Here is a 19,245-nt window from a genome sequence, read left to right on the forward strand (position 1 = left end):
ATAATTAATGTTATAAAGGAAAAAAATAGAAACCTTTTGAAAATAAACTTTAAATCCCTGTGGTTTAGACAGTGCTCTAATCAGGCCAATCGGAACCAGTGTTACCCGATGACTCACAAGCCTCGCTTTCACTTGGCCTAATTTCCGCCAGTCTGTGTTAGACGGGCCGCGAAATTCTTAAAAATTTATCTAGCTTCGTCCGGATATTTATCATGTTTTCAGATGGTATGTATAGTTCAGAACATATAAACATATTTTAAATATGTGTTATATGTATTTTATAATTTATGCAGGCTTTAGGTTGGGAAAGTGGCAAAAAAACCGTCGGTAAAAGTGGGCTGTTATGAATGTTATGAAAATTTCAGGAGTAAACTCGAGTAAACTGAAATTATTTACAGCTCTGCTGTAGAGGAATTCGGAATGTATTTATTTACTTAAAGGCAGGAATTGTGGCCTTTTTTCTACAGTTAATGCTTGTATAAAGCATTTTTAATATATACAGCTGTAAATGATCAAATAGATTGGGGAAATGAGTGAAACTAAAAAAGTTAATCTAAAACATTTAACATTGTGGTTTGATTAGTCATGAACTGTGGCAATTAGATTAATTGCCAGTCATACAAATTAGCCTAATTAATGTAGTTACTGGCTTGATACTATGTTTAATGTCTGTTAATTGTAATAATTATGAGCAATTAAACAGTCATTTAAAATGCTCCATCTCATAATGCTGCAGATCCAACATAGCAACATATCCCAAAGTGGTTATGATTTGGGTCTCCAAGTTCTTACTGCAAAATTTGTGTTTTAAAATAGTCAGGTTCATCATTACTAGTATGGATTTTTTCCTTCATGATACCAGTAAAATTATTTATAGTTAACCTAATCAGAGATTCCATATTTTGGTAGAAGAAATACTTAATTGTATGAAAATTATAACCTTATAATGGGTTTGCTACCTCAGCTGACTGTTATTCCCACTGGCTAGCTGCATACTTTTGTCAAGAATTTTAAGCATGCAAACAGAAGACTATCCAAGTACTAAGTTTTTCTTGAAGTCCTAACAAACAAAAATAGATCATAATTTGTTTTTGCAACTAATGATTGGTTTGTGAAAACTTAGTTATAAGGCTTGAACAGAAACTACAGCGGTCCTAGATAGTAATAAAAGAACTTGTACTACTACTACACGCCAAGTTGCATGCTCTAGTAATGGAAGTACACACATTTGCCCGTAGGTCATAGGGCAGGTTGAGCATGAATAACCTGATTTTTTTTTATAGCCATTGTGTGGTAGAGTGAAATGACACTTGTAGTAGTACAGTTAGTATTGGGAAGGAGGACAGGTAACTTGATGTCTTTGTTACCTGACATGTCAAAGTGGGTGTCACTGTATTTATAGACTGACACTTATGGGGTTGGTGATTTTGGGGTGGGTTAATAGAAATTTTAATACCCAGTTGGGTTCTTCTGAAGAAAGTCTTTGTTTTTTTTTAGTCCTTCCTGATGCCAAGAGATTTTAAAAGAGAAAATTAGCAAAAAATAGCACAAGATTTGTGAAGAACAGTTTTGGTGTCAGAGGAAGTAAGGTGGATGTTTTTTGTCAGATGCAGTGCCCTGTTACTTTAAAATATGACTATTTACCATTTATATGTATTATTTATTTAGCTGTTGTATTGAATAACTCATCTGAGGAAGATACAAGTTTCAGACGATTGACTATTTCAAATTGTTTCTAATCATTTAAGCTTAGAAGGAAGTCATAATTTACCAGTATCAAGTGATAAGCCCTTAAAAATTGATTCTATTCTATTAGTGCTGATGGAAAAGTTAAAATGTGAATGGCATTTCCATTATATATAAAGAAGCACACTTTGTTGATCTATTAACTTCACACATAAATATGGATCAGGCATATCATATCTATTACCCCGTTCACACTACGCTCAGTTATCCGGATAAGTTGCGAATTAGGTCACAATTCGAATAAATGCAGTAGTGTGAACGCAAGAGGATTTTGAAAATGCGCATTTTCAAAATCCTGCAAGCGAGGTGGATTTCTAAGCGCGATCGGATAACTTACCGGAATCGACACCTGTACAGATCTTACTGCCCATGTGTGCAGATAAGTGCGGGTATCTTTGAGCGCTGGTTTATTACTTTAGCGATTGCACCAAACGTATTTGGCGGTCACCACTCACTACAACATGAGGAAACAAACTTATTTTGCCACCTTATACTTCTCAAGAATGCTGGAATGTCTTTTGAGTTGCATTTGTCGTCACAAATTTTTGTTGATATTTTAAGATTTCCTGTGCGGCGCATGCGCGAGTGTTCAAAACATGAAGTTTAACTTGAAATTTTCAACGTGGGATTCGGATTCGCTTAGCGAGTGTGAACGCAATACCGAATCGGATTCCTTACGAAAAATCCGAATTATAGAAATGCGCATTTTGGCAACTGTAGTGTGAACGGGGTATATGATTTTCAATTAAGCATTTCTTTGGTTTATTGCCAGTTCCTGGTGTTAGTGTATTTGGAACATGAAATAGTAATTTTCTTGGTAAATCGCATTTGATAGATCACAGCCACACACAGTTACTCATCTTTTAAATGGATGATGGCAAATGATGATGAATGTGTGCTTTATGTAGGTATCATTTATATCCTTATTGAGTTTATTGTTGTAATGATTTCGCACAGAATGAAATTGTGAGAATTTTGTTTTTTCACTTCCTGTATTGAGTTTTATTCATATATAATTTTGGGTGAGAGTCACCAGTTCAATATTATACTTGAAGATGTCGCGTGAGTAGTGCCCTGTTTTTATTTGGTTTGCTTACAGAAGTCGAGGGCTGAAAGGTCAAGCTCCAATCAGTGAGTACACTGTTAAGTCGAAGCTGTCAGCAGCACAATGTAATCTAATTAATTACAGGCCTAACCAACTACCAGACTCGGCACCTAAGGATCCTGAATTAACCGGTATATCGGACCACACTACCCGTTTTCAAGGTGTGTGTCAGATCGCATTTCGGAGTATCAGTCAGAACACCGACAGGATGAGCCCACGCTCGGCTGTCACCTTGATTGGATAGTAAACGATTGTCGTATTTAATCGCTATATGATTTTAAAACCGGGTGCATTAATTTGAAAGCCACCTAGATGAACCTTAGACTGCCACATTAATCTAATACAATGCAAAATAGCCCTATCAAAAGTGGTTAAAACATTCAAACCGAATGTCGTAAAGTCCCCATATACCCCCATAGAGACAATGAAATAGAGTACTCTAAAGTAAGAGTACTGTTTCAGGTTGTTCAGTCGAGCGTGGATGAGCTCGCAGTCGTCCTACAAAATTTGTTCTGGGGTATGATACTCCGAAATACGATCTGAAACACACCTTGAAAACGGGTAGTGTGGTCCGATATACCGGTTAATTCAGGATCCTTAGGTGCCGAGTCTGGTAGTTGGGTAGGCCTGAATTACCCACTCATTAACTTAATTCTGTTGACGGCCACTGATAAGGCTGTTTGAGCAGTAATTGTTAACGTATAACCTCTGCCAGTGTCGTAATCTTGTTTTTATGGAAACGTGTGCCTTGCTTCATAGTCACTGATGAGACTTTTCCTACTTTTGTCGCAATTCTTACTTTTTCAGGGTCATTTGGGTAATTCTTGTGAATCGTGAACCCTGGACCCCTGGCCACGTTTCTTACTTTTTCAGTAAGGACTGGTCTCATCCTTGCATAGTGTGTGTTCACTTAAAAAATCATCTTTTTAAGTACCGCTTACAGTTGATTCATTGTATGACGTAATTTCATTGTTTAACTTAAAAGAATGTACCGCAGGCAATTGAAATTTGACTCAATGGTGGTTTTTTTTGTTGAAGTTGATCCTTTCTTTTCTTTATTTATAACACTCTAAAAACATTTACTCTGCAGCTGAAGTGCTGATTTACTTTGCTATTGTTTCTGTGTTAAGAGGTCCCGAGAGCAGAATGAATTGTGTACCCCTTAAAGAATAAAAAGACTAAAACAAATCAACATAGCAGTGATCCATTGAATTGCTTTATTTTTGAAAGTAGGCTGCATTAAATGTATTGTAGGTAATTTTTCAAATGGAAAAAGTTAGCCTTCAAGATATATTTATATCTTTGAAAAAAAAGTGAGTTTTTTGCATAATGTACAAGTTTATCCTGGTGATGTTTCCCCCAGCTGGGTGAAATACCACGACACCCGTGATAATGTGTCTGGGCCAACGGACGTGTGTTAAGTTGAATGTTTTATGAAAAAAGTGTTTGGACACCTGTTGATCCACTAAGGTATTGCCTTGATGAATCATACCATTGAGTTAATGGAGCTCTTTTGAGTAAGTCACAGACTCCTGGATGAAAGGGGTTTAGAAAATCCAAAATCTAAATTTTTGGGGCATTTAAAGCACAATTTGTCAAGCCTGAGGTTTTCTTGAATTTTTCAGTTGTAAATCATCATCATTGCTCTTCGTCCCGCGTGGGACATAAGGCCACAATTAGAACCACTCAGTTGTAATTAGAACCACTTATCTTTTTCGTGAACAATTTTATCTAGTTGTTAATCTTTATTTTGATGTCAGAATAGCTTTTATTTGAAAATAATCAAAATTTTACTTTATATTCCAGGAAATGCACACAGTGGGCACCTAGAACACTGACCCATGGTTGTATGCTATAAGATTAGAGTCCAGTTCATTGGCATGTCAGTGTCAATCTTCCCCAAACCAAAACATTACTGACAGGTGTCAATCATTCTGTGACCTATCTTCACCCTGTTGATTGACTGTCCAGCGTCCTGCTGTTACTTGGAGCGGCAGATGTCTTTGTAAAAACACTACAACACGGTGATAACATGACAGCAGGTATGGTGGGTATGCAGGACAGCTACACTGGGATTCTCCATAGAAATTTTACTGTATAGCCCACCATTCCTATACCTGGATACTGATAAAAACAAAACTTGGATGACATGTGGTCAAGAAATGTCTCTGATGGTCAGTGATCTGTGTTCAAGTGATCTGTTGACCCTGCATATTGCATAGCAACCAAGATCTGAATAGAACTGAGGAAGATCACAGACTCTCCAAGACTGGAAGTATTGATTGTGATGCCTTATCTGAGGATTCTTGATAGACACTAATCTATAAAGCTGCTGATATGACAAACAACAACAATAACTGTGCTCACTAAGCCGAAGATTTATGATAAAACCTGCCTAGGATCTTGGCATATTGAACGTCTTTTGCCAACTGGTGTTTAAGCAGTATTTTCAAAGACATTGTGGTAAAGAGAATTCCTATATCAACTAGGTGAAATAACTGTCTGTCAGCCTCCGACTTTTTTCAAAAATGTTCTTATGTCAGGAAAATGGATAAAATTTTCAAGAAACAGTGCTAGCCAGTGAGAGGAAGATTGCAGTATTGATATTTATGTGATTAGTAGATAGGATTGAGTTTCTACTGAAGTCTTCCACAGGTTAACTGTCAGTATGGCGAGGGCAAGTGAGAGACACTTCCTACATTGTCTGAAAAAACATATTCCACAGAGAACTGCAGATGTAAGTATAAAGTTTTTTTTATCGGAATACATCACAACAAACATGCTTTTTACTAAATATACTCTGTAAAATCTATCATCCTATTTTCATCATCATCATCTTTTTCATAAGTTTGCAAATGTAGACTTTTTCCATGCCTCCACCCTTCAGGGAGTACAAAGTGAAAAGCTTAAAATAATGACCTTTGACACCAATTTAAATCAATATTTTTATTATTTGTTTAAAAGTATTCTAGTACAGAAAGCATTACCCCCCCCCCCCCCCCTCCTCCCAGTGTACAGTTTGTAGTCTTGTGAATATTATGGTAAAAGTGGATGACCCCTAAGTGCAGTATGAAATTAAAAGTGCTTTCACACACAAGTTGAATACTGTGATAGTAATCGCATAGATGCATATAGTACATCACTCTATGATAACTGAGCATTCAGGTCCATTGTCTTCTACAGCATTGAATAGGTGTATTCAGGGGGGGGGGGGGGGGTGAGGAGGGGGGTAGCAACTGACCTCAGTGACCTGTCCCAAGTTTCATTTTGACTGAAGATATCCTTGTTTTCCTACATAACCCTATAAATGCCAAATCTGAAAGGGGAAATCACTGTTATTTAAACCAGAAATGGATGTGTAGACAATTTACCTTGTTAGGAACCTAGAGTATTTTGTAAAATGGTGGTTGATAGACAAACATACAAACACCATTGCCCCTCAATCCTGATTCTTGTTGAAATGATCCTGGGTGTTTATAAGTGGCATAGATAGTATTTGGGTAACATTTCCAGTCAAGTTTAATGTGGTAGCTTAATGTAAGATAGACTAATACATCAGACCATGTGATTACAACTTGGTATCATAGGAAGCCTTGTCTGGGGTAGCACTAATACTAGCCGGTTTAGCCAAATGCTATAACTGACTTCGTTTGGCTAAACAAAAAAGGGTTGAATTGACTTGTTTTAGTCAAATTTAAACCATTTTGCAAAAAAAAAAAAAAAAATTAATGAAAACTTGTGATTTGGCTGAGTGGAAAAATTTGCTAGTGCTACCCCAGCTTTGTAACCCTTCCCCCCCCCTCCACTTCACCACTGATATTTAGGGGAATGGTGTTCCCTTCTTTTGGTTCTTTGTGGTCAGACATTTTTATCACAATGAGAAAATATGCACCAAGTGAAACCCACCACTTGATTAAGGATATTGTTTTAGTTTATATCCCATCTGAATGTAGCTTATCTTTCTCTGCTTTATCTTGTATATGGAACCCTTGGCAGATAATGCATTTTTAATCTTTTAATGGTATAAACATGAAGAACATGGTGACTACATTAAAAACCCACAAAGCTTTTAAGGTATATTTTAAGGGTTAGGTCAACACAAGTGGAGTGTAATTAGATGATTAATGTCTTTAATGGAGTCCTTTTTCTTCCTCTGAAATACCAACATCATGACATTTTCTAGTGTTTCTTTTGGCATATGCTATTTACATACAGATTTTCTTGTGTGTATGGAGATAGTTGTTATTTTGACTCAAAAGGTTGCCCTTTTTTTTCACCAGTAGGTGCTGCTAGTATAAAGTTTCATTTGATAATTAAAGTAACTCTTGAAAACAATTAAAATTTTTTAAATGAGAATTTTTTGTCGTTTGATCATTACCATGAAGCCACACTTATATGCAACACCTAATGATAAATTTTACTTAGTCATGAGGGAAATTATCTAAGATAGGCTGAAATAAGTTATAAATATTTAATTTGTTTTTAGTGCTAATAAGGGATCATTACATCTTAAAGTACAACAAAAAATAGCAATCTCTAGTTTTTCTTTTTTTATAACACTGCACACAACACTGTGGTTTCAGTTTCATCACACTTTCAGTGGAATAAGAATTTTTCAGCATGAGAAGATCCTTGTGGCCTGAAAAACAAGTGGTGTTAGTACTATAATCAAGTAGCAGTTGAAGTGTGATATCAATCTGATTATTCCACAGGGGCGGAATATGTGGCCCATTAGCTGGGTCAGCTCAGCTTGAGAGCAGCAGTTTATTTCATCTCTCTCTCTTTCCTCTCTCTCTCTCTCACTTAGGGCACATTCCCATAGATTTTAGATCGATCTATCCCCGTGGGGAGTCTCACTAGTTTACTGTCAGATAATCTGGCTTAAATGTCCGTCCTGCCTACTACAAGCTGTAAGGGGGTAATAAATATTTGTGTCTGCTCGGCTGACAGCTATTTAGCCAGAACCCCCAGGGAGTTAGGTCGATCTAGTTGGATCGATCTTATCTCTGGGAATGGGGTCTTACACACCCCCACCTACCCACACACACACACACACACACGCGCGCGCGGCTTGCAGTGCCTTTTATAACTGCAGTAACTGCTTCATTAATTAAGCAATCCCACATTCCTTCCCAGACTATATCACATTATATAATCACACATAAGGGGCTCCTAATAAGCTTTCATTCAGTGTATATCTTGTGAAGTCTGTGGGAGTCAATCATTATACAGTCTAGACAATGGCCAGTATTGATATCTCTAGGCTTGGCAGAGGGGGATTGATCTACAATGGATCTGTTCCAACTGACCAAGATCCTGTTTCAAGTCACTGGTCATCATAAGTTTATGGGGACTGCTTGTGTGGTGTAGTAACCAAATGCACTGAGTTAAAAACTGGAGTAAACAAAAGGCCTTTAGATTCTTATTTTTGATGACAGGAAATTTAATCAGAAGGAATCATTGAAAAAGAAAATAACAGCACTTAGCCTTGTTTTACATTTCTGTACTCATCAGAATGTTTTACTTTGTTTATCAAGTGTTATGGATTATTTTCTGAAACCAAAAGATATTTCATTATTGATTTGGTGAAGAATTTAATCATTTGGTTGAAACAAACAGTGTGCTAGAATTACACTAGTCTAAATTGAAAACTGAAAGAAAGCATGGTATGATTCTTGAATTTCCTGGGTTAGACAGTTGTAAGCTGATCTACAGATTTCTGTTTTGTTAAAGACATCACAATGACCTGGTGTAAAAGTATGTGTGCATGCATGCGTGTGACTTTTTGTCTTTTTAAAGACTCACATCAAGGTGCTGTAAAGGCAGGGAGGGAGGAGAAATTTGCCTTTTTCCCTCCACAACTCTTAACGCTGCTAGCATAGTGAATACATCTTGGTAAGGTTGTACTTTGTGTCAAGAACTGCAATTTGCCTCTTAATTTACTGCCATTTTCTACCATTTGCCCAGCTGTATCCCTTTATTCCGCACCATTGTGTTTAAATTTCACCCAATACCAAACTCAGCCAAGCCACAAACCTCATCAACTGCTTCACTGAGCACTGGGTAGTTGTGTACTTCCAGAAGTGGAGTGAGGGGAGGGGGGGGGGGGGGGGGGAGAACTACCAAGGTGCGTTCATACCAAGACAAACTTATGACTAAAATAGACGTACTAGTATAGGAATTATTTTTAGTGCAGATTACGTAGGGGTTTTTATCAATGCCTGTGCCTTTAAATCTCATGTTTAACAGGTTTGGTTAAAAGAAACTGGACGGGCTAATTCTGGTTAGTGTTAGTGTCTTAGAACTGATGTGAACTTGTTTTAAGGCTGCTTTGTAGATTGGCCCCTAGGAGATTCTGACTGTAAAAGCCCCCCCCCCCCCCCCCCCCACACACACACACACACACACACACACACATATCATTTTTCATTGACTTGGAATGGCTTGGGCCATACATGGACTCCAAGCATCAGACTCCACAAAAACTGTGCCTTCTCATTTTGTTAAAAAGCTTTCCAAAAGGAAAATATTTTAGCTTTTTGAGATAAGACAAAGGGTTTTGGTATTGTTCGAAACATATCTTGCTAGCTTTAAAGTAAAACACATGCTTTGGTAGTGACAAGAAAAATCTTGTGTTTAAGCTCTTAAAAACACAGTTGCAACTGTTTTTTTTCAGCATTTGAATACAATATCTACTCTGAGAAAGTTCATAGAGAAAAACCCAGTAGGCTCTTTGTGACAGAGATAATTGGAAGTTTGACTCAAAAACATTCAGTTTTTTCTTTTTTACTAAATCTTGGATACTGTTGCTCAATGTTTTGACACAGTTGGATGTATAATTTATTGTAGAACATTTTGTTGTCGCATTTTCAGGACTTGGACATAATATATGCGTACCTGCGAGGGCTAGAGGCACTGAGCTCACTGAGAGAACCAGCACTACGGGCCATCTGCAAGAATGTGCGATACGAGTTCCACGACGCAAATGATATATTATACTGGTAAGAGTATGGCTTCAGACTTATGCCCTTTTTCTCTGCAAGAGCTGCACTTATTTAGGCTGCTCCAGTTTGAGAGATTGACAGCTTAATAGCTTGACTCTAATGTAAGAGAATCATTAAAATGAAGTCCTTGTACTCGACATGGTCCATTTTATTACAAAATAAGAAGAAAGCAAACTTGTGAAATGGAGTAAAACTAGGGTAATAACATGTTAGTATGTGTCCAACTGGATTGGTCTAGTTAAGTGTATTTCTCAATTTGAAAAGGGCCTAAGATGTTATCATTTAATGTTTAGTTTTGTTTTCTGATTTTGAGTTTGAAACAAAAGGGTTGATTGATTGTGAATTGTTATTAAGTTGGGTATGATGTTGTCTATGATGTCATTATTTCCATGTGATGGGTGTGACAGTGTGTTAGGTATCACATTGAGATAGATGTGTTGGCTATGGCAATGTGTTGGACATTACATTGTGTTAGATGTGCTGAGGCATTGTGTTGGCTGTGACAGTGTGTTGGACATCACAATATGTTAGATGTGTTAGCTGGGGCATTGTCTTACATGAGTTTGACTGTTTTGAATTGGCCAACTATTTTATAAAGAATTTTAAAGGTTTTTTTACTGTCAGTATTTGACCCCCTCCCCTCCCCACCCCCTCCCGCAGTCATAAAAATGGCTGGTAGTCTCAGTTTCCTTTTATTAAAGGCTGCTAGATTGTGGTTATTGGGTGTTAAGTCCATTGTAGACTATGGCTACAACTTTCTTTGGCCCAGCAGGCATGCAAGTTTCTAGTTGAGTTGCAGCCTTGTAAGACCTTTTTTTACCTGGTAAAACTGTAAAAAGGCAGACACTGTTTACTGTGGATCAAATCACTGTTGTTTGTGAAACACTTTTAGACCACTATCACTCAGACTGTATGCAGTTGTATTTAGTTGAGCTTAGCTCGTGTTGAGCTGTCTTAGTGTGTTCCAAACACTTAATGCGCCCTGTGCAACAGGCTCCAGATGTGGCGACATCTGGTGGTTAAAACTGTCACATGTGTTCTATGTGGAGCCAAGTGACTTGGTTTTGTCTCCTAAGTACTTTAGTTGTTGGACTATATGGTTTGCTCATATGTTTTGGCATTTAACTTTGTCATTTTATTTATCTACCACGTGTGGATGGTAAATGGATGGTGACAATCATATAATTTCTATTTAATCAATTACAATTTTAATTTTGGCTAAGTCTGTGATATTTGTATTTGTATGTACACTAAAGGAAGCCTAAAGAAGATTTTATTTATTATAACAGTAGATGATTGACTTGATTGGAAGAAGGCACAAAGATAAAGGTATCCATTATTTGTTTTTTGTGGGAATCTTTTTGATAGTGGTGAAATGCAGAGCTACATCTAGATGCATAGATTCACGGTCTCTTCATGTAAATAGAAATAGTGCATGTCTTCACCATTAGGTGTCAGCACTGAGCAGATCCATGTCAACTTTGACCTGGAATCCAGTCTTGTTTATTCTCTCTCCATTGGGACCCTGCAGGTCTTGGTGTAAGCAAGAAGATGGCTCTGTCTGAGATGAGAGAGAGAGATAGCGCTGTCTAATGTAAATGTGAGAAAGATGGGCTGAGATAACGTGACCCATATTTTATCTATGTTGGAGGGGGACTGAAGAATGTAATAGCAGTGATATTAGACAGTAAAGGTTTTTTTGGATTTGTTGACTTTGCATTGGTTGACACGGGTGACAGTGAATTTTTATTGAAATAATTATTTCCTTATAAACAAAATCCTGCATTCAGCAGTGAAGCAGTCATAATTTATTGTAGTTGACACTTGAATTGTTTTTATGCCTTGGGAAATTTTGAAAAAGATAAAAAGCCCTTCTATTTTTAAATTCTTACCTAACCTAGTAGTCAGGTAATACTTGAAATATTTACTATAACTATTTAAATTACATTTTTAACAGGGCAAGGATTTGATAAAGAACTCAAGGTCTTCAGCTTCAAATATTCCAAACATTCAGATCACATGTTTTATATGTGTCACTTGGGCTGTATCACTGTCTCAAGGTTCAAATAACTGATATAATTCATTAACATTTTATCGCCTTAATGAGCCAATTTACACGTTATTTGCATGAGTAGATAAGAACACTTGAATGTACTGGTACATTTATGGCTATAGGAAAGGAATAGAAAGGTCATTAACTGCAGGCAATTAAAATTTAAATATAGTCCATTTTAGCTGTTAATGATAATGGGTATATCACTCGGGTACCGTTGTACTAGAACCTGCTAAAGAAACTAAGGTGAGCTCTAAAGGATGTGCACATCAGGCAGAATACCTGACACAAATTTTATAGATACAGATTTTTGGAATTTACCATTAACAATTGACCCACTGCTGTTGTTTTTATGCTCTGAGATTAACCACTATGTATATTTGGTTCCCCTCCTCCCAAGAAATAAATAAATATTGCCAATCAATACTTAAACTGTTCTTGTATGCTCATTCAATCTCATGTGTTTCAAAAACAAAAAGAAAATGAATGTCTGCCAACCCTGTTTACAGGGAGTAGTTGCTCATTAACTAACTTCACATTTTTGTCTTTTGTAATTCTTCACTCATGGTAAAATGCCAAGTAATGTGACACTTTCTTACTGCATGTGATTCATCTTGTCCATTTTGGACCATATTTAAAGTAATCATGCCTTGGGTTTTCCTGACAAAATAAATTTTTCTTTAAAATAAAAACAAATTTATCGCACTCATGAATTATTCCACGCTGCTCCTGCACTTGGATTCAATATTTATACCATTTTAAATAAATTATTTCCTCCTAAATGGCTACCCTTTCACTTGTGACTGCTATGGTTTCATGAACATTCCAAAAGGGACTAGGTTCTTTAATTTTATTGATTTTAGTTGTTTTTAGAAAGAAAGTAGCTTTGCAGGATGTGCTGACAGGAAATATGACTTTGGGACATTTTCAAAAACAGTTTTAAAGTAAAAGTTTTATCCCATTTCCCCTACTGATTGATGGGACCCGTGGAAGGGAGGAACCACAGGGATGCTGCAGCAATGTTAACACACTGATTGCATGATGGAAGACCATGTGTGTCACCGCCGTGGAACAGAGGGTCATCACGATGCTGAACCATCTCATTGTCTGTGTGAACTAATTTTAGTGCCGCTGCACACAGACCCAGTGTGTGCGGCTCACTCCTGATGGATGTTTTTCACTTTCTCATTCAGTAACTAACTGCTGACATGGGAAGCATGGTTGAAGGATGATTACGAACATCTTATGTAGGCAGCACTTTTCTAGTTGCCACCTCTGCCAGCTATTAGAAACGCTTAGTAGAGGTTACAACTGATGAACTTTTCTGTGTTACATGGTTTTTGACTTAAAGGATGTTATCAAAGGTTGCACTACCACTGTGTTACTTCCAGAAAACGGATATATTGTGAAGGTTCAACTGAAGAGCATTTGACCTTTACGCTTACTTAAAGTGGAAGTAGCAACTTTCTTATGCAATGGAATTTTTATGGATTTTGCTCATATCAGGGCAACCCTTCGAAGACTAATTTGAGTTCATAGAGAAGATAATTAATATTATATTACCTTGGATTTTCGACATATGGCTAAAGACTGAGGTAAAGAGGGATAGAACTGGATGTAAAGTTAAATACAGGTATGGTGAATAGCAGGAAAGTTCATATTGCTTCATGAAAAAGCTGTAGGATTTATTTATTTATTTATTTTAACATAAAAGTTTTCTTTGGAAAAAATTTATCTGATTTGCTTAAATGTTGACAAAAATATTAAGAATAGCTGAATACAATGAAAATGAACAAATAAATGGAATTAAATCCGTACATAATTATTTTTTTGGGGCAGTATTAAAAGTATCTTTAAGCTGTACTTAAATAGACCTAAATAAACCATGCTATAAAACCCACACCTGTTGAATTACCTTATTACAGGTGTTAATATAGTGGTTTGGTAGGAAAAAAGTGTTTATGAATGGGTCTTAACCTGGTTTGAGCTAACGGCATTTTTATTGTTGTTGGTGTGTATCCTGAAGTTGCAGTGATGGGAATGGAAATCATCCTCGCTATACCAAAGTGCTGGACTTTGCATAAATTCTAGAGAGATTTAACAAGATTTGTATGATAGAGAAGTCAGAAATAATGTCAGGCTAGCAAACACGGAATAGCATTGAATAAAAGCTGACAGAATATTATGTGGATATTGTATTCTGGCTGTTTTCTCTTAAGTTCTGTAGAAGTCTTTTGCACAACAGATGGCATTCACTGTTTTGCCTGTTGCTTTCTGAGATGAAATTCCTAGAACATAGGTTGTTATCCATATTGCTATAAGGTTAGTCCCATCTCCTGTTGGTCCTTGCACATTTTCTAGTCTTATGTGACATCTACTGTGTCATTGTCTTCATTTAAGGCTATGTAAGATAATTTTCATAACTTTTGCCACTTGCCAAGTCAGTCATGATGCAGAGATAGGTCAGTGTGGGTTATGTTATATAAGAGTATGTTTTAGATTGTGTTTGGTGTGATGGTACTAGTATGTGAAATGTGCTTTGGATGAAGGACATGGCTTGGTGACTGACTTGAATATTAAAATATATTTTATTTCTTGTGAGAAAAGCAGACAGAGCAAGGAATTCATTAATAAGAATTTAATAAGAATCTTAAAATTTGACTTTTTTAACTTTGTAAAACATTTTTTTCTGAGATAAAATAGTGTAAACTTTAGGTGGTGTTGTAATTGTGTTAGTTGTGACTAAAACACACTCCTAACTCTCTTCACTTGTTTCTTCCAGCCGTGGTGAGATCAGCTCCTGCTGGTATATCCTGCTTACTGGGAGTGTGTTCATAGACGGATCCATGTTCCTGCCAAGAAGCAGGTAAGAACCCCCCCCCCCCTTGCCCTCTCCCCTGTAATACCGTGCCCCATTTTAAAGCAACCACTATATGACGTGATGCTCCAAATATCTTTGGGAGACTGTGAAGATGGTGTTAGTTTTGATGTGTGTACGTTATGTTTTTTAATGCAGAGATTGAATAAGTGGAAATTGTGTTGAGAATGAGTGTAGAAATTCATAATGCTAGAGATGATGCCATTCTTTACCCTGTTGTCATTACTTGATTGTCGATTGTGTTTGATTTTGAATGAAATGAATTGTGTAGGTTTGACTGTGATGGGGAGCTTTTCTATTTATGTTATTTTTTTTTTTTGCTCTCGTGTCTTTATGACCATGATATGACTGGTCTGGAATTGATTCAAGAATTGGATATTCTGATTTAAAGTTACTTGCCGAAGCAGCCTAACATTTCAGCTTGAATAATTTTCAGGGATATTATTTCTGCTCTCAGAGTGCAGCATTTCACAGTCAGCAGTGCAATCAGTAACATTATGCAAGGACATAAGTTTGGTTTCACTGAAGTGTTAATGGAAACATTTACTGTAAGAAGAAAATGGGGAAAACCAGGACAACATAATATCTTTGGATGTTTATTTTCTTGTGTGGTTAGTACCACTTCAGTAATAGCATTTCAGGATATGTTTTTCACATTTTGAGTTTTATGCTACAATTTCACTCTTATTGAGAAGTTTTATATTATTCTGCCTGAGTTTTTTCAAGAATGTCAGTTATAAAGCTCCAGAGTCTGGTTTAAAGTTAAAAAAAAAAAAAAAAATTACAATTGTAAGTCATAAATTATATGTTGCTCAAAGTAAGATATGAATGGGGTCAAGGTGACACTGCTGCAGGAAAACGTCATGTATGTGCTTTGGGACATGTCATACTATTTTGATATGTCCTGTTGTCATTAGTGTTGGTGGCTGAACTGAGGGTGAAGGGGGAGGGAGAAAGAATGGCAAAGAGGAGGGTAGGGAACACCTTATGATTGGCGTGATTGGCCTTATTTTTTGAGCGTAATGCATTTATTTGAGCCCAATATTTTGCGTGAAGCATGATTCAAGAATTCTTGGTGATTGGCCTGAATATGTCTTGGTGATTGGTGATTGAGCTGTTTAAATTCTTGGTGATTGGTGACTAAGGGGGCGGGGGGGGGGGGGGGGTATTCCCTACCCTCAAGGAGGGTACAACACAGAACAGGATAGAGAGTACACAAATAGAAATGAGGGAGGTGAAACATAGGTGAAAAAGAGAACATACAGTGGCATGAGTGCCCCTCTAGATCACGTGGGAAAGTTCACTGTTATAATACATACTCCCTATTGAGAGAGTCCATTCCAAATAGCAGATCAAACATTTACAGTCAGTCTGTAGTGGTAGCCTGATATTCTGTGTCAGCGGCATGTTATGTACACATATCAAAACTGTGTGTGTAGGACACCTTGTTTTGTAAGCATATTCCATAAAGAAAGAGGTCCAGAGGTGCATTAAAGGAGGCATTTTAATGGCCTATTTGCAGCATTTTGTTGTGCAGCCTCACGTAGAACACACCCCTCTCCCTGAGCAGGGAGACTTTATGCTATAAGCAGTAGGAACTTAATAAGGGTCGGTTTTATTTGGGGAGAAGCAGAGGATGGATGTTTTTGGACTGTTTTGAATACGATGTATGCTGTCAAATGAATAGGATGTTTGGGAAGGGTATGATGGAACTAAGTTAGATGAAAAGTATTCAGTGCTGTTTTAGTATTTGATTCCATTGGCTGGTGTTTGATGAATGAGTTGTCCAGAGTTTACTGTAATCTCCACATGCAGCATTTCTCATCAACTCAGTGATTAATCATATTGAAAGGACTAACTTGATTAGCATTGATTTTCTCCCCGGGTGCCCCCTACTAATAAATAGGGACCATGTTTTCATATCATGCTCCATTGCGGGTTCCACTTGGCTAACAGAGCAAGACAACTAGCCAAATTATAGGGAAGGCCTCCATGTTGTACCATCTAACTTCACGTAGCATCAGGTGTGCAGTTATCACTCGTTACAACACAGAGAGGCGGTAAACTGTGATGAAGTCCACAGTTAATGAACAGATTCCCAGGGATTAACATTGCAGTGGATTAACCAGGAAGCAGGAGTCTCAATGTTGAAGTCACATACAACCTTGAAGGAGATATGATTGGAATGCGGTGACTATTACATAGCCACTAACATATCCCACAGGTTTAGAGGGGTATACACTGAACTATTTACCACCTGATAAAGTTAAAGGGTTGTAAAATCCTGCTTATATATTGGTGCCGTATTGGAGAAGCAGTTTGACATTTACTTCCGCTATATAGTAGGTAGGATATGGTGGAAAACTTTACGGAAGAAAGGATGATTACATATGGACATGAATAAACTGGCCAAGTTTTGATATTGTTAAAACAAACATTGCTGTTTTTTCCAAGTTGTTTATAAGAACTATATGATATATATACATCTTGGTCATAGGGGAAGAAGACAACGGAAAGAGGAAACTTTACCTGCAAAACATTATTGACCTGAGGTACTGATTTAATGCAGGTATTATTTAATGAGTATTATAAACTTGTATTCAAGCTACACATTTAAAGGAGGTTGCAATTTTGTAGTTCACAACTTACAGTGAGTTCAAGTACAAAATCAAAGAAGGGACCACTACCTAGGACTTCAGACTGTTAGAAAGGATGATTTATAACTAAGTCTTTCAACTTCAAGAGCCTTCAGTTTAATTTATCAGATGATGGGCAGTTATGATAAGTTGGTGAGGTATGCAGTGGTAACTGTGTGAGTTGAATATAGGCTCATCATTAGATACACATCAACACCTTCAGCCAGTGGTGATACTGCCCTGTTCTTTACCATACCTTTCAACTGGGCACCTTTCAACTGGGTCACTACGTACTTGTGAGGAACTTGTGTGAACTTCATCTTGTAATTCCAGGTGAGTGTTTTGGTGGTTAATTAAAAAAGAGTACACCTGGTGTAATAATTACCTGGAGTTTCACCTGTGAGCTGGGCAATGGAGAGAAAAGTGTGTGTGTGTGTGTGTGTGTGTGTGTGTGTGTGTGTGTGTGTGTGTGTGTGTGTGTTGTGTGTGTGTAATGGCCAGTCTTTATATATGTTAATTAGTGTAAAATATCATTCTTTGCTGACTAGTGACCTCAGTTTTTCACATTATCAGACCCACTTGTTGACCACAATTTCAGACAAATGAAGTAAGGATCAGTGCATTAAGAGCACTGGCCTGAAGTCTTCTATTGTCTGGTAATCCATTGGAATCTGAATATTTACCCTCTCTGCAGCATGTCTATATTATATCAGTCAGTAGAGGGGCACCTGCCGACCAACCAACCCAACAATAGACATATATGAGTCTTGGCAGTGAAAACTTGACTTAATCCCAAATCCCTGATAATCCAGCCTTGACGGTTAATCCAGCCACTGAGGTTATCAATGTGTATTAACAGAGGAGTTATATCAATAAGTGACTGTGTATACACTGTATCAGAAATAACTAGATACTATATCTGACTTCAGGTGCTTGTTTTACCTGATACAGGTGTGAATAGCATGTGGTGTACCTGGACTTATAGTATAACATATAGACTTCTTCAGCTTGGTATACTGACCATTATAACACTGGGATTTGTGGCTCTTGGTCAGATATTTGTGGTAAAGGATAAATTTTTAATCTGCCCATATACTTATATACTGTACATAACTTGAAGTTGCGTGAAAGTGAGACTATAAGCAGGTAAGTAAAACTCTGGAGTGGATGGTCTTGTGCAATGTGTAAATGTGTGTTGAAATCCAATGTGTTCAATAGTTTACTGTTCTAGTAACATAGAAACCAGTTTGATATACGACTGAAAGTGTGTCAAATACATATCTGTTATTGATAGTATGATATCAGCTACTGGTGTGGTTTACTTTACTCAGTGACACTGAATATCAAAGAATGGAGATATATCCCTGTACGCACTCTGCAGAAATGAGGATGCATAAGTAACATTTGTCCTCTATTTACAAAGATCTTTTTCAGTTGGAATATTTCCCCATGATATGTTGTTTTGGAATGTGCAGGGATTGGTGGGCCATGTTAAATGTCCACAGTTATGTGAGTGGTAGAGGACATCTATGTGTGATATCTTACTGTGGTCAGCCACAACTATGTATATCCCCTGTCATAGATATAGACATAGTTGTTGTTATATGTATCTTATATCATTGTACACATATTGCTCTGTTTAAGTTTGTGATAGCATCCTATGAATCTTGAGGTACAATGAGGTTCACTTGGCTGTCACATTGATCAGGCTGTCTCACACAATGCACTGTCACATCTAACACATTGAGGTACAAAGAGGTTCACTTGGCTGTCACATTGACCAGGTTGTCTCTCACAATGCACTGTCACACCTAACACATTGA

At 37.2% G+C, this 19,245-nt stretch overlaps 1 protein-coding gene across 9 annotated transcripts in view; it reads left to right on the forward strand.

Annotated features, from left to right (window-relative positions):
- Window positions 1-73: 73 nt before the first annotated feature.
- Window positions 74-19,245, forward strand: part of LOC106165990 (rap guanine nucleotide exchange factor 2) — a 96,074-nt gene continuing 76,902 nt past the window's right edge. For 7 of the 9 annotated variants that reach the window (XM_087006524.1, XM_087006529.1, XM_087006528.1 and 4 more), the window contains exons 1-4: window positions 75-225; window positions 4,658-5,588; window positions 9,725-9,852; window positions 14,691-14,774. In XM_087006524.1, the coding sequence (XP_086862650.1) occupies window positions 5,520-5,588; window positions 9,725-9,852; window positions 14,691-14,774 (281 nt within the window). In that variant the 5' untranslated portion in view covers window positions 75-225; window positions 4,658-5,519. Of the gene's footprint in view, window positions 226-4,657; window positions 5,589-9,724; window positions 9,853-14,690; window positions 14,775-17,431; window positions 17,756-19,245 lie in introns of those variants that run through there. The other 2 variants (XM_087006534.1, XM_087006538.1) reach the window with 2 other exon arrangements.

Source organism: Lingula anatina, chromosome 2 (assembly GCF_051362555.1).
Source record: "Lingula anatina isolate TDL-2025a chromosome 2, LinAna3.0, whole genome shotgun sequence".
In the NCBI taxonomy this organism is placed as follows: Eukaryota; Metazoa; Brachiopoda; class Lingulata; order Lingulida; family Lingulidae; genus Lingula; species Lingula anatina.